The 14,695-nt window shown below is 48.3% G+C and overlaps 1 protein-coding gene and 1 non-coding gene across 2 annotated transcripts; one reads left to right on the forward strand and one right to left on the reverse strand.

The window, feature by feature from the left end:
* Positions 1 to 8,852: 8,852 nt before the first annotated feature.
* On the reverse strand, positions 8,853 to 8,955 carry LOC125555045. The gene has a single exon (XR_007304503.1). It is a non-coding gene; the product is annotated as a U6 spliceosomal RNA (small nuclear RNA).
* Positions 8,956 to 12,480: 3,525 nt separating this feature from the next.
* Positions 12,481 to 13,910, forward strand: LOC125550690. Its single transcript, XM_048713743.1, has 2 exons — positions 12,481 to 13,153; positions 13,391 to 13,910. Exons 1-2 carry the CDS (start codon positions 12,595 to 12,597, stop codon positions 13,468 to 13,470), a joined length of 639 nt encoding a protein of 212 aa, XP_048569700.1. The 5' UTR covers positions 12,481 to 12,594; the 3' UTR covers positions 13,471 to 13,910.
* The last annotated feature ends 785 nt before the right edge of the window (positions 13,911 to 14,695 follow it).

Below are 14,695 nucleotides of genomic sequence, written 5' to 3' on the forward strand. Positions count from 1 at the left end.
GAGTGTTGTCACATGTGTATGTTGTTTATGTGGACGTGTGTGTATTGTCACGTTCATGCAAATGTGTGGGTGTGCTGGCACGTGTAAACATGTGTGCGTTGTCACGTGTGAATTCAACTGTAACCTCTTTATTAATATGTAATTGCCAACTACCAATAATCATGCATGTATGCAATCAAACACCGTGGAAGATAGCTTTCATGATTCAAGCAATTCATATGCAAGCAACCAAACAACGTACGAACACCATATCTGCCCCGTTTCTCCTCAACTAGGCTCCATTCAGCTTGGCCTGTTTTTTCTTGCAACCTTTGAAAATCGGTGCAGGTAATCAAACACGCCCCTTGCGTTGGCACGAAACCCCCATCACACCCAGTTGCATTTAGAAATTTAGATACAGCACAAATCAAATCCAAGTGTGCGCTACCCACCTACCTGGCCATCTTCTCCCTCCACAGTGCCCGCGTAGCTATGGTGGGCTGAGCAAAGCCCGTTTAGAGCATTTTCAGTAGCTTACCATTCCGTAAAAATACTTATTGGTGCTCTTTCAATAAATTTATTGGGTATCATATATATACCATCGTAGCAGATCACCAATACAACCCCCTGCACTAAGTCCCACATATGTGCCTCACATGTCAGTGGGTAATCTCTCTTTCTTTTCTCTCTAGCGTGCATGAAGACACTGACAGAGTTTTGGATGCAGACGGCACAGTGGGTTGGGGCCCCAACTGGAACAACTGGTTGTGTGCGCGGAGCGGGCTATGGGTGGTTGCGCAGGCGACCGGCGGCGTGTGGTGACTAAGTGGTGGTGGTGCTGCAGTGACACCGTGGGTGGCCGACAGGTAGCGACATAGGTGGTAGATGGCGATGGTGCTGCGGCGGCGCGGGCCGCCGACGACGTGTGGCGGCGTAGACCGGTGGTGAAGTGGTGGAAGCAGGGCCATGGGCGGTGAGGCAGGCGTCGGCCAGCAGCATGGCGATCAACGACGTGTGGCGCTGTAGACCGGTGGTGAAGTGGCGGCAGCGGGGCGTCGGCTACGAGGCAAGCGTCAACCAGTAACGTGGGCGATCTACGACGTGTGACGACGAGGCGGGGCGGCACCGAGACATGAAAACTCCGATGGTTAGCTCCCGTCAATGTGCATGGGGTTATAGGGGAAGATGGAATATTCCAGCACCATCCTCCGGCGGCTCTAGGAGGCAGGTGACTTGCGTTGGTGTCAAGCTCAGAGGTTTCTTAGGTGTTGTTTGTAATTTTACTTCTTGACTGATGTTCCTTTGCGCAAAGACTAACACTATTTGTTCGGTTTTGTCAGATGGGTGTGTATGTGACTTGCACGATCGTTCTTATGTTATAAATGAGACACGTATTACCGTGAAAGAAAACCCTCCTTTGTACATGAATTCTTTTAGAAAGGAGAGCCGTTGAAGATGCTCTTTAGGCTAGTCATAGTGGGAGTAACTTAGCAAGTAACATAGTACATTCCAAGAAATTTCTGCTTATGTGGCAAGTAGTTAATGAGAGGTGGTAACATAATATGTTACTACTCCCTCTATTCCAAAATATAGTGCGCCCACGTTTCCCGAGGTCCAACTTTGACCATAAATTTAACCAACGAGACCAACTGCGGCGGGGGAAAATTATATAATTGAAAACTTCTTTCGAATACGAATTCACTGATATAATTTTTGCTCCCGCCGCAATTGGTCTTGATAGTTAAATTTACAGTCAAAGTTGAAGCACGTGGATAGAGGAAGCACTACATTGTGGAATGGAGGGAGTATAATATAGTGCTTCCCAAGATAGAATGAGTCTACAAGCTAATAAATGAAACCATATATAACACTACTACTATTTTATTTTGCACTATGAAGATAGTAAGTTAGACTAGTGTCATATGCATGACACTAGTATAAGTTACTCCCCACTATGACCAGCCTTAGCCACGCAGCCATCCTGTCGATCCGACGTAGCTCTTGGCTAAGTGTAGGATTAGTTTTAACCACGCACTACGGATAGGATGCAAAGCTCACATCGCAATTAGTCAACTGGTGATTCGATCGGGTTCTACCTAATGTAGTGGCGTCGCGGGGGCACTACAAGTGGAGCAATGCTACTCACGGGGTGTTTACGAGGTTTTACGGGGTTGATTAAGTATTAATGGCTAGGATTTAATTAAGGGCAGCGGGCCCATCAGTGAAAATCAGGGGGGCGAATTATGAGAGGGCACGTTGGCCACCCCGTAAAGGTTCGTCGGATGCACCCCGTGAGTCTAGTATTATTGCTACAAGTGGGAATCAGATGCCATCGAGCCATCTTATGTTAGCCTAGTCAGCAGAGCTACCTTCCTTTGGTACATTCGCATCCGGCGGGAGAATCGATGCTGATGCCCTCGATATACGGCGCGCGCTCGACCGCACGTAATCAGAAGTTCAACCTAGAGTAACTGACCAAATGAACGAGCTCCTTTGTGCAGAATATACTGAAGAAGAAGTGAAAGCTGCCTTGAATAATATTGGTGATCTAAAGGCTGCCGGACCTGATGGCATGCCTGCAATCTTTTTTAAGAGATTCTGGAGCACTGTAGGAGAGCAAGTAACCAAGGAGGTGCTCAAGGTGTTGAGAGGTGGTGAGATGCCTGAAGAGTGGAACAACAGTTCTGATTCCAAAAACAACTAGACCAGAGAGATTAAAGGATTTGCGACCCATCAGCCTCTGCAATGTGGTCTACAAACTAATATCAAAGGTAATCACCAGAAGATTAAAAAACATTTTACCTGAAATAATTTCCCCCAATCAAAGCGCATTTGTGCCTGGACGCATGATATCTGACAATATTCTTTTAGCATATGAAATGACTCACTTTTTGCATAGGAAGAGGGGTGGAAGAGTAAGTTATGCTGCTATCAAACTTGACATGAGCAAGGCTTATGATCGAGTTGAATGGAAGTTCTTGCAAGGAATCATGTTGAAACTCGGTTTCAATAGAAGTTGGGTGCAACTCGTGATGAATTGTGTGACAACGGTGAAATACCAAATAAAAGTTAATGGGGACGTCACAGAGATAATTATTCCTAAGAGGGGGCTTCGTCAAGGTGACCGTCTCTCTCCATATCTCTTTCTTTTATGCGCTGAGGGCTTCTCGTCCATGTTACAAAATGCTGAGATGAATGGGAGGTTGAAAGGAATCAAATTATGTAATACAGCCCCAAGCATAAGTCATCTTCTTTTTGCAGATGATTCACTTCTTCTCCTAGAAGTAAATGCCGACAGCAGTCGCGAGCTTAATCAAATTCTGAACTCCTATGAAGCTTGCTTGGGCCAGGCTATAAATAAGGAAAAGTCAGCCATCTTGTTCAGCAAGAATACAAAGCTGGAGGACAAAGAGGAGCTCATGAATCAGCTAAATATTGCTATAGAAGGCTTCTCCGGAAAATATTTGGGTTTACCATGCTATATTGGTAGATCAAAAACCAAAACTTTTGAATATATCAAGGAAAAAGTATGGAAAAGGTTACAAGGTGGGAAAGAAAAATTGCTCTCAAAGGCCGGTAAGGAAGTCCTCATCAAAGCTATAGCGCAAGCAATCCCTGTTTATGCGATGGCATGTTTCGACCTCACCAAATCTCTGTGTGAAGATGTCAGCTCAATGATTGCGAGGTTTTGGTGGAGTCAATTGGATAAAGAAAATAAAATCCACTGGGTTGGATGGGACAAGCTCACAAAACCCAAAAAGGATGGAGGGCTGGGATTTAGAGACCTATATTCTTTCAACTTAGCTATGTTGGCAAGGCAGGCTTGGAGAATGCTACAAAACCCATCTTCCCTATGCGCTCAAGTGATGGCTGCTAAATACTATCCAAATCAGAATCTGTTACAAGCGAGGCCAAGAGATGGCATTTCATATAGTTGGAGAAGCATTTTGAAAGGAGTGCAGGTGTTGCAAAGTGGAATCATATGGAGAGTAGGAGATGGACGCAATATCAATATATGGGCAGATCCTTGGCTACCAAGGGGTGTTTCTAGGAGAGTAACATCTCAGCAAGGCAGCCATGTTATCACAAAGGTTTCAGATTTGATTGACCCTACCTCTGGCACATGGGATTTACATCTGATTGATCAAACTTTCAACAAAGAAGATGTAGAGGTAATTGTCCAAATTCCGATCCGAGAGGGTGCTAAGGACACTCCTGCCTGGCATTTTGACAAAAAGGATATATTTTTAGTAAAATCTGCATATCAAGTAGTGTTGGAAAACCAAGCCAGGAACTCTGCACATGGTGGAGCTTCGTCATCAAGTAAGAATGATCAGCATAGGATAACATTTTGGAAGAAACTATGGACGTTGCCCTTGCCCAACAAGATCCTGCACTCCCTATGACGACTGGCCCATTATAGCTTACCTCTAAGAATGAAACTACAGAATAGAGGAATGGAAGTGGATACAAGATGTCCAGTATGCCATCGAATGGATGAAGATGGAGGTCATTGTTTCCTAAAGTGCAAATTTGTCAAGGCCGTTTGGAGAATTGCATTGTTGGAAGAAAGTCGGATGCAACTTCTCAATTGCCCAAATGCCATCTCGATGGTGGAGGATATCTTGCACATGGAAGAGGAAAAATGTCTGAAAGTATGCATCCTTTTGTGGTTATGGTGGTCTGAAAGATACAGAGCTAATCAAGGAGAAAGGATTAGGACTGAAGAGGAAATTATATATTCAGTTCAGCTGCACTTGTTGGAATACAAAAAATACATCAAGCGATAGCAAAATGTGCAGGCTGTAAACCAGGTTTGGTGTCCTCCGCCTGATGATTTCCTTAAAATTAATACTGATGGAGCCTTTAGGCTATCAACTAAATCAGGAGGGTGGGGTTTTACCATAAAAAATAATCATGGAATTGCACTAGTTGCAGGAGGAGCAGGGAGTTTGGAAAATGTTGCTGAACCACTACAAGCTGAAGCTCTGGCCATGCTCTATGCTGTGAATGAAGCGTCAAGAATGGGGTGCCAAAAAGTCATCTTAGAGACGGATGCAGTTGCTCTAAAGCAGGCAATCACAAGCGACCTGTATGACTACTCAAGCCTAGGCGTGCTGTTTTTTGCGGGGAAAACTTCCAATCTATTCATCTTCAATCATGGTAGTACAATGAATACTAGAAATAATAAAAATTACATCCAGATCCGTAGACCACCTAGCGACGACTACAAGCACTGAAGCGAGCCGAAGGCGCGCCGCTGCCATCGCCGCTCCCTCATCGGAGTCGGGCAAACCTTGTTGTAATAGACAGTCGGGAAGTCGTCGTGCTAAGACCCCATAGAACCAACACACCAGAACAGCAACCGCCGCAGATGAAGAGTGTAGATTAAAAGGATCCAACCTGAAGACACACGAACGAAGACGAACGACAAACAGATCCAAGCAAATCCACCAAGCACAGATCAGCCGGAGACACAACTCCACACGCCCACCGATGATGCTGAACACATCACCGGAACGGGGGCTAGGCAGGGAGACCTTTATTCCATCTTCAGGGAGCCGCCACCGTCTCGCCTTCCTGAGTAGGATGCAAATCCTAACAAAGATCGAAAAAACTGCCCGATGAAATGCACTCGGCAAACAAATTTTTTCGGTGGCGGCAAAACTTTTCCCGAATATCTCAAAGGGCTCGTCCCCCTTGCCCCCCCCCCCTGTCGCCCCGCGGGCGACCCAGGGAGGAACCCTAGCCGCCGTCCTTTCGGCCCGCCCCCACCTCTCCTCGCCGCCGTTTGGAGCGCTGTCGGGCAAAGCTTGGCCGGCTAGGGCGGGGCGGGGGCATTTTCCCCCCTTGTCCGTCGCGGGGCAGCCAAATCGGGCGGCGCGGCGGGCGGGTTTCTTGGCGACGTTGTGTGCGGCACGGCGGCGGCTGCCTGCTCACGGCATGGTGACGGCTGCGTGGTGGGAAAGATCGGTGGTCGCGGCCGCTGCCGGGTTCAGATCAGATCCAATTCTGTGTCTTGGGCTTGAACGTCGTCAGCCGCCGCGGGGTGGTGGTGGTCGTCGCTGACCACGGCGCCGAATCGCTGGATTCGGCGCCTGGAGATCTACGATGGATTCTTCTCGATCCTCCTTCATGGTGGGTTGAGCCCCATGGCTCTCTCATCTTTGCAGGTTTCGATTCGTGGTCCGCTGTCAAATCCGGAGCCGACGGAGGTTTGGTGGTATAGGATGGGGACCGGAGGAAACTTTGATCGGCTTCTTCGGTCCGGCATCGGTGACGTCTCTCGACGTTGTTACCCTTTGTGGAGGCGATGTCGAGGTCTCTCCTATCCACCTCCGAATCCCTCCGGGACGAAAGTCCAAAATTCAGTCTAGATTAGGCGGCAGCGGCAGCGTCCTTCACGCCGTACCCTCCATGGAGGTGCCGTCTTGGGAGGTTCGGCTGTTCGGCGGAGAGTTGTTGTGGGTGATGGACTCCGCGTAGCTGCAGCGGCGGCGACGGTATGGAGGTTGACAGGAGGTGCGGCGCTTTTTCTACCGCGTCGATGACGACGAGTATTGGCGGCATGGTGCAGCTAGATATCGACGACAGATGCGGCTAGATGGACGAGCGTAGGGCGGTGGCGCTGTCTGGCGTCATGGTGGCGTTGACAACTGACGTGGCAAGGTCTTTGCGTCGGTACCTGCTCTGAAGATGGCTATGTGGATGACGGTTGCGGTAGCCTCGGTGAGTGCGCCGGACCGGTGTGTGACCCATTCCCGGTATGTGGCTGGGATGGGGCAATTGGCATTAGATGTTAGGTTTTGGTGCGATGTCTGCTTGGTATTAGGCTCGGACATTCGGCACCCCTGCATTAAGGGGATAGGAGGGGTAGGAGTAACGACAGGTGTCGTCAAGATGGTGACTTTAGGCTTATTGATGTAATGATTTGTAAGGTCCCTGAAAATAATTAACAAAATGGCTGCATGCAACGCTCAGATTCAGAGACCGGGGGTAATCCTTCTTTTCTAAAAAAATTTAGTATTGTTCAACATTTCACTAGTTAACAAAAAAATGTTGCATGTATATCTGTATATGTGTACAGAGGTTTTCCTTTGGTATCCATATCACAAGAATACTTGGTCGTATGGTTTCTTTTGTTTGAAGCAAAGAATACCTCTCAATTTATCGGGCCCACGTATGCAATTGCTCTCTTCATTCCACACGTTTTCCTTAAAAAACAACTCTATTGAAAATTGGCTTGGCCGGTCCTATCAGGAGGTACAAACGATGAGCAGAGGAGAGCCTGAATTTAGTACCATGCACTCGTATCTATCCATCCAGTAAATTCCTGATATATACACTGAACGAAGACGGCTTCAGTTAAGTTCCTAGATATTTCCGTCCTGTCCTCTCATTGGTTCTCATTTCTCACTGCCTTTTTTATTTAAATCTTCGAACCATATTATAAGAGATTTGTAATCAATGTTCTGAAGGCCATACCAGTCAATTTTCATGTCCTGTCAGGAAACTTAGGATATGTTATTATGCTTGCCACAAACATAAATTGATTGGTGCAGCTATTTATTTATTTGATTGGTGCAGCAAATTGACCTGGTCCACCAGCATAAGATTTGGAAAGTTCAGCCAAGACTGCAGAGTAACTACCTTGCCTGTCAGTTTAGTATATTTAGCAGGGTCACAGTCCATGGCAGCTAGAGTCAATGGTGTCCCACTCTTCTACCATCGAAGGTAGCCAAGTAACTATCGAAAAATATCTTCGTATTACTGACAAGATAAGATAGAGACTACAACGAAAACACCATTTGTGTTTCTAAAGCTCCCATTCGTGAGAAGGCATGCATCCATTCACAGAGAAACGAGATATTAGCACAATGCGTATAGCCTTTATGTCATGTGGAACATAAAGAGCAAGCAAATGTTTAATTTGTCTTCCCAATCCCACATCAACTAGGAGATGCAGCGCATGTGCGCAAGACGACAGTGTAAGATTATCATGCATGATAGCTATGCGGTATCCTTTCTAGCGTAGGCAAAGTTCACCCGGGCTGCCTGGGGTTCTAACTGCAAAAGGGAAGGAGCTAGATGTAATTACAGTTTCTTTAAGAGCTCTTTATGCAGTGTTGTGCTGTTGTAACAGTTTGGCACTTGGAAGAAGAGATCATTTACTATTTTTTTACTATTGTAAGACTATAATAATATTGCTAACCACGGAGTTGATTGGGATCAGGCATCCATCAGAGAACAAGCGCCTAATTTGCAGCGGCGGCGCTGGGGGTCTTTCTGGGTATTCCCTGGAATACCCAAGATTTAGGCCCAATTTTATTTTTCAATATACATATGTTAATATTGGCCCAGTCCAAACAGAGGACAAAGCGAGCCACACAGCGAACCAGACAGACGACCGAGCGGGTGAGGAGCCAAGCAGGCGAGCGCCCCTCGTCCTCTCCCAGCCCCAGCAGTTCCCGCTTCCCAGTCTCCCTCCCCCAATTCCCAATACCAAACCTAACGGCGGTGGGCGGTGGCAATTCCAGGTCCGATCGGCCCTCTCCTTCCCTCCCCTCGGGCGTCGGCCTCCGGCTCCACCCTTCCCCTCCACGTCCGCCGGTCAGCTGGTCAGGGCGTCCCGCCGGCGGTCGGTCCCGGTCCTGCGTCTGCCGACCGTCGTCCGACCGTCTCCTCCGCAAGGTGCTGCGCCTCCGAGATCCGGCCTCCGGCCTCCAGTGGCACCTGCTGACTCGACTCCCTCCACGGCTGTCCGTCTCCTCCAGCTGACCAGCTCCAAGGTACTTTTTGCCGTGTATTTTGTTAGAAATCTGAAGATTTGTGTGTAAACTGAAATTGAACTAAACCTGAAGGATGTTTGGTTCATATACTGCATTTTTTTTTCAATTTGTGCGTGTCATCCTTCCGCAGGGGCCATGCTAATCTTCTCTGTATCATTCCAATTTTATCGGATGTCCCCAAAGGGACCATATACTGCATTTAGAGCAAAAAAAATTGAATGGATACCCAGCCTTCATTTCCTGGCGCCGCCACTGCTAATTTGACGTTGTTGTGGTCGCTCTAACATAGTTTGCCACATGCATTCTGACATGATTACCGCCCCATCATTTCTTTTGCATAATCATAACTTTTTTTTCCTCTCAAAAAACTAAATATAGTACGTAAACTCTAGAATATTCGACCATTATTCGAGGCATTATCAATCAAGAAAACAATGATCAAGAACATAATCTATTAGCAAGTAGACCTACCGTTGTGGGACACTTGTGTAACCTCAATTATCAAGCGCCGGTAGGCCCAACGGCCGCCAGCTTATTATACACACCTTACAGCTTGCCCAATGAGATGGCTCGATTAACATTGTTTTGTTTGAGCCGGCTCAGTTAACATATTGACATTAGGTTAGCTAGCCACTCCCTCCGTTCTAAATTACTCGTCGCAGAAATGAATGTATCTAGAACTAAAATACATCTAGATACATCCATACCTGCGACAAGTAATTCGGGACGGAGAAAGTAGCTAGCTAACTAGTTGCAACTTGCCAACGGAAGTATGTTGGCCGGTAACTTGACGCGAAAGGCTAACCTGAATGTTCCTTGCGCATCAAATCAAATCCATGACATGCCCACACTAACCCTGGAAGTAATCATATGTGCCGAATAAAATTGAAGATCGACAGAATTGGCCAAGACAACGCGCTTAATTTGTTGTTATTTGGCCAATAAGATACTACTAATAATATGTTCACATTTGCTAGTACCACCGGAAGATGAGTGCCAACCGACAGATTACCACGACTGATCTGTAGCAAATTAAGGCGTCCGAGAGCAAATGAACAGAATTCGTTTGTCCGTTGTGCTTGGGAAAATACCAATCAAGTACGTAGCCCCATAGTAATATCTACATCGCTACTACATTTGTCTGGATGTATTAGCCCCCCCTTGAATTTTGGGTTAAATTTTGATCATATATTTGATCTGCAAAATATGAGTGATATGTCAAAATTTATATTACCATTTTCCTATGTATAATTTATTTTATTACGTAAACATATGGTCAGATATTGGCTTCAAATGTGAGAATGCCTAATAAATCCAGAGGAAGGAAGTACAAGCCTACAATGCTACATAGCCGTTAGCTTACCTGGAAGTGGAACCGCCGACCAGCTTGAAAAACTTTGAATTTCAAATCGGGTGCACGCTCCTACTACTTTAGACAAACATGATTGAGCTAAATTAAGCACTAGTTAACACAGACGCAGTGCCCAAGAAAGCAAGCAATGAGCAAAAAAGGGCTTTCGATAAAGGAGGCCTCTCCAAGCACCTGAGTTGGATTCATGCTGTCCTGTTTCGAGCAACTTTCTCCGCTCCATTTCGCCCTCAAACTTTACAGTGCAGCCCGAGCCAAATTTGCCGAGTTGATAGGGAGCACAGAGAAAAGCCATTGGACCGCGGCACCGCCGTGTGTGAATGAATGATGGTGCTGCTGCACTGCACAGGACTTGTTTAAGCAAAGACGTGCCTGTCAGTAGCAAATCTAGCCAGGGTTGCAGCCCTAAACAGCGCCCCATGCGAGGCACGAGATCATGACCAGTTGGAGTAGTATAATTCTGATTATTATTGCTTGGAGCCATTGATTTGGCCAGCGGTGCCACCTTGCAGGTCGCCTTCCTTCCGAACTCAGACTTGGAAGTGTTCTTGCTTTCGGACCTAGCTAACGTGTCCAATGGGCTGTTTGCAATTATTCTTCTGGAACTCTCTGTATGGACTCTTGATGCTTGAACAAAACGCATGGAGTTTTTTCTATACTAAATCGAAATCAAGAATCAAGTTTTTTCTGGAAAAAAAAATCCACATGTGCATTTGGATTTATCCAGAATTTATTCATTTATTTTTTGCAGGAGAAACTTCTAATCTATTCATCGACTATCAGGTAGTATAAAGAACATCAAAAGTAAAAAACTTACATTTAGGTCTGTAGACCACCTAATAACGACTATAAACAATAGAGCGAGCTGGAGGCGCCACTTTATCGTCCCTCCCTCTTCGGAACCGGACAAACCTTATTGTAGTAGACATTGGGGAAGTCGTCGCGCTAAGACTCCACAGGACCAACACGCTAGAACAACAATTGTCGTCGAAGAAGAGAAGCATAGATCCGAAAGATCCAACATGTAGACACGCGAACGCCAGACGAGCGACAACCGGATCCAAGCGGATCCACCGAAGACAAACGACGACCGGATCCCACGAGATCCGCTGGAGACAAACCTCCACACTCCCTCCGACGACGCTAGAAGCACCGCCGGGGCATGAGGGGGTGCTAGGCGGGGAGAACTTTATTTTATCTTCGGGGAGTCGCCGCCGCCTCCATTTATTGGTTGTTGAGCTAATTTGCAAACTCAGAGTCTCTATATTGACAGCATTTGTTTATGAGACCCACTTATCAATGAGACATCATTTTACTCAAATCTCCATGTCATGCTCACGTGAGGTGGCACATCATGTGAAGTTTCCTTCGCGCCACAAATTTCTATAGTGTGCTCCAAATGTTCGCCCCCAAACGCAAAATATGGGGCAACCAAGGAATTTTTGTAAAAACTTTTCGAAAACGTGCTTTTTGGGTTGCTTTAGCACACCGTTGCCAATAAAAGAACTCAGATAGATATAAATTAGTGGTGCAAACATTTTTCATAGGGTTCTTTCAGGAGGCGATTAGAAGGCGGCGACTGCTCCTTCCTTCAATGCCCGGTGCCACCGCGTGTTCCCCTAGCCTCCGTCGGCCGCTGCAGCAGCGAGAGGATGAGGGGACCTCATATCTGAGCGTCTGGGTTTGTGGTGAAGGTAGGAATAGTTGTAGGGTTTTTCTTCTATTGTCGAGATGGACTTATGGGCGCCGATCCTCCTTGAATTCCTTCGGTGGAATGTAATCGACAGAGCTCCGGCGTAGATTTTTGTCGTCTCCTCGGAACGATGAGGTCAGGGCTTCTCGTCAGGCGTACACGATGGCGAATTCTAGTGTCAAGTGCTTCAGATCGATTCGAAGGATCAATGATGGCAACTGCGTCATCGGGACGTTGGTCTCTCGGAGCACATGCACGATAGCTGCTCAGCTGTCGTCCATAAGGTCCGGCAACAACGACGCGTCATCGGCTCGTTCTGGCGACGGTAGCAGTCGTTTGGTTGTATAGGGATCTCTATGCAATTTTTTCTATGTTTGGGATGCTTTGTAGATTCTGTAAACCCTCTATAATTGAATTTGAATCAAGTCATTTTCGTAAAAAAAATAAAAGCTGCCGATAGAAAAGATATTTACAGCATGGCTACGGCGAGTGACTAGGCCGGACACGTCAGAGGGCCACATGTGACATGTGCATCCCCCATGGCACACTCGGCCAAGACTCATCCCACGATACAGCCACACAAGCGGGCCCCACATGGCAACAAACCATACCCCCCGTATTAACGCAGCTGTACTTATAGGCCCACACTCCCTCTCTCCCCACCCACAACCATCCAGCAAAGCAACCGAGACAGCGGAAGACGCGGAGCCACCGCGTGAGACGAGCGAGCCAGCAGCCCAGGCAGCTCAACGTCCGCCGCCACGATGTGGAGCTCCGGCTCCGACCTCGACGAGTCCGCCTCGACGGCGACGGCGGCCACCGCATGCTCCCTGCAGCCGCAGACGCCGCCTCCGCCTCGCCGCCGCCGCAGCCGCAACCGCCGCCGCGCCCAGCGCCGGGTCAAGAACGGCCCCGAGGTGGAGGAGTCTGAGGCGGAGGCGGAGGAGGTGTGGTGCGGCGCGCAGTGGGAGGCGGCGTGGCCGCGGAGGGCGCGGCCGGTGGTGCTCGCCGGGGAGGACGCGGCCCCGGACGGCGCCGGAGCGGGCGCCGGGGACTCCGGCGTGGGGCGCGCCAGGAGCCTGACGGACGACGACCTGGAGGAGCTCAAGGGGTGCGTGGATCTGGGGTTCGGCTTCAGCTACAACGAGATCCCCGAGCTGTGCGGCACCCTGCCCGCGCTCGAGCTCTGCTACTCCATGAGCCAGCGGTTCCTCGACGAGCACCAGCCGCCGTCCAAGGTCGAAGATTTGGCTCCGGAGCCGCCGGCGGTCGTGCCTCCTCCGCCGGCCCAGCCCATCCCCAACTGGAAGATTTCCTGCCCTGGTAAGCTCAGATTGCTCGACCTCAATGATTGGATCTTGCCCTCCGATGTGAAAAACCAAGTCTGTTCGTTCAACATTGGTTCTTGATTCATCTGAACTCTCTAGAATGGCCCGTTCATGATTGGATCAATTTAAGCTATAATGACCTACTGTTGATTTCCGCTTCATGCTTCGATTGGATTGCTATTGAGCATTTGAACTCAATTGTTCTTCTCTCTTGATGTGTTTGCTGTTGCAGGGGACAGCCCAGATGAGGTGAAGGCGAGGCTCAAGTACTGGGCGCAGGCGGTGGCGTGCACCGTCAAGCTGTGCAGCTGATCAACCGCACCGTCAATCAATCCACCCCACAGACGAAGGAAGACGAAGCCAACTCATACTCGCAAGGCGGCAGCCCAATTCATCAGGCGACCTATGCGCACGAGCGCACGCCATCTGCCCGAATCGCGTGGGAATTACATTACATTGCATCAATTCGTCGCCATCATCACGACAACAAGCAGAAGGAAGGGTGCACGCATCATATTGTGGACTTGGGATCGCGCCTCTGATGACAGGAAGCGATGAAGCTAGCCAGGAGGATGTCGCCGGCCATTTCTAATGCTGCACCCACACATTATGATTTATGAATCACTGAATTTCCGTTCAGAAGCAAGCACTATGAATCCTCGATCCAAAACTGTGGCTAATTCATTCATGTAAACAGACAATATTGTATTCTCAATTCATCGGAAAAATAAAAATAATTGATCTCGTGCTGAGCTGTGTGCCTTTGTTTGTTTTCTTTTGTGTCGCTTCTCGGGCATCCTGCCGTGCGCCAGCTACGTTGCTTGGTTAGGTGGGAAGCGGACGAAATCAACTGACCGAATCAACCGCGAGGTGTTAAAATAACATTTATGCGTTGTTCACCGCTCTGTTCCTAATCATCACGCGATTGTTTTATTAAGCGTGGAGGCGCCGAAGATCGCTCGGGTTCTGACCTGAGATCTGGAGGTTGCAGCCTGTGCTGTGGCTAGTTGGCTGGTCAGAAAACAAATGTGCATCTGGAAAATTCTGCAGCTAGATTCCTACTCCTGCGACTGGTCTGTTCAGATCTTCGCAGGGTGTTTTGTCCGTTTGTTATGGCTCCACAAGTACGATTTGAACACTTCTTACTAGGTTCCAGCATATTCTAGAGTATTCGCCAGCCATGGCACCATAGAAGGGGTGTAATTTCTGAAAAGATTCTCTTTTGAGGAGATCAAATTTACTGCGGCTCAAATTTGAGGAGCCGAACGCAACTCTCAGCGAAAGATTCCGTCCGGCTGCGTCGCTCTCTGCTTGGTCGCGTTCAAGACGGCGTCTTCTCCGCCGCTTACTTGTGTGTGGTGACCACCCCATAGACGGTCGGAGTCGTTTTATCTCTTCGCCGCCGCCGTGAGCCCGTGGACGACCAGGGCCACCGCATTCCCTCATTTCGTCGGAAAACGGAACCGTCGAAGAGTCTAGATGACACAGAGTGCCTGCGCTCGAGCTTAACAACACCGGAATCACGGCCACATCGTCC

The sequence above is a fragment of the Triticum urartu genome, chromosome 4 (genome assembly GCF_003073215.2).
Source record: "Triticum urartu cultivar G1812 chromosome 4, Tu2.1, whole genome shotgun sequence".
Classification (NCBI taxonomy): domain Eukaryota; kingdom Viridiplantae; phylum Streptophyta; class Magnoliopsida; order Poales; family Poaceae; genus Triticum; species Triticum urartu.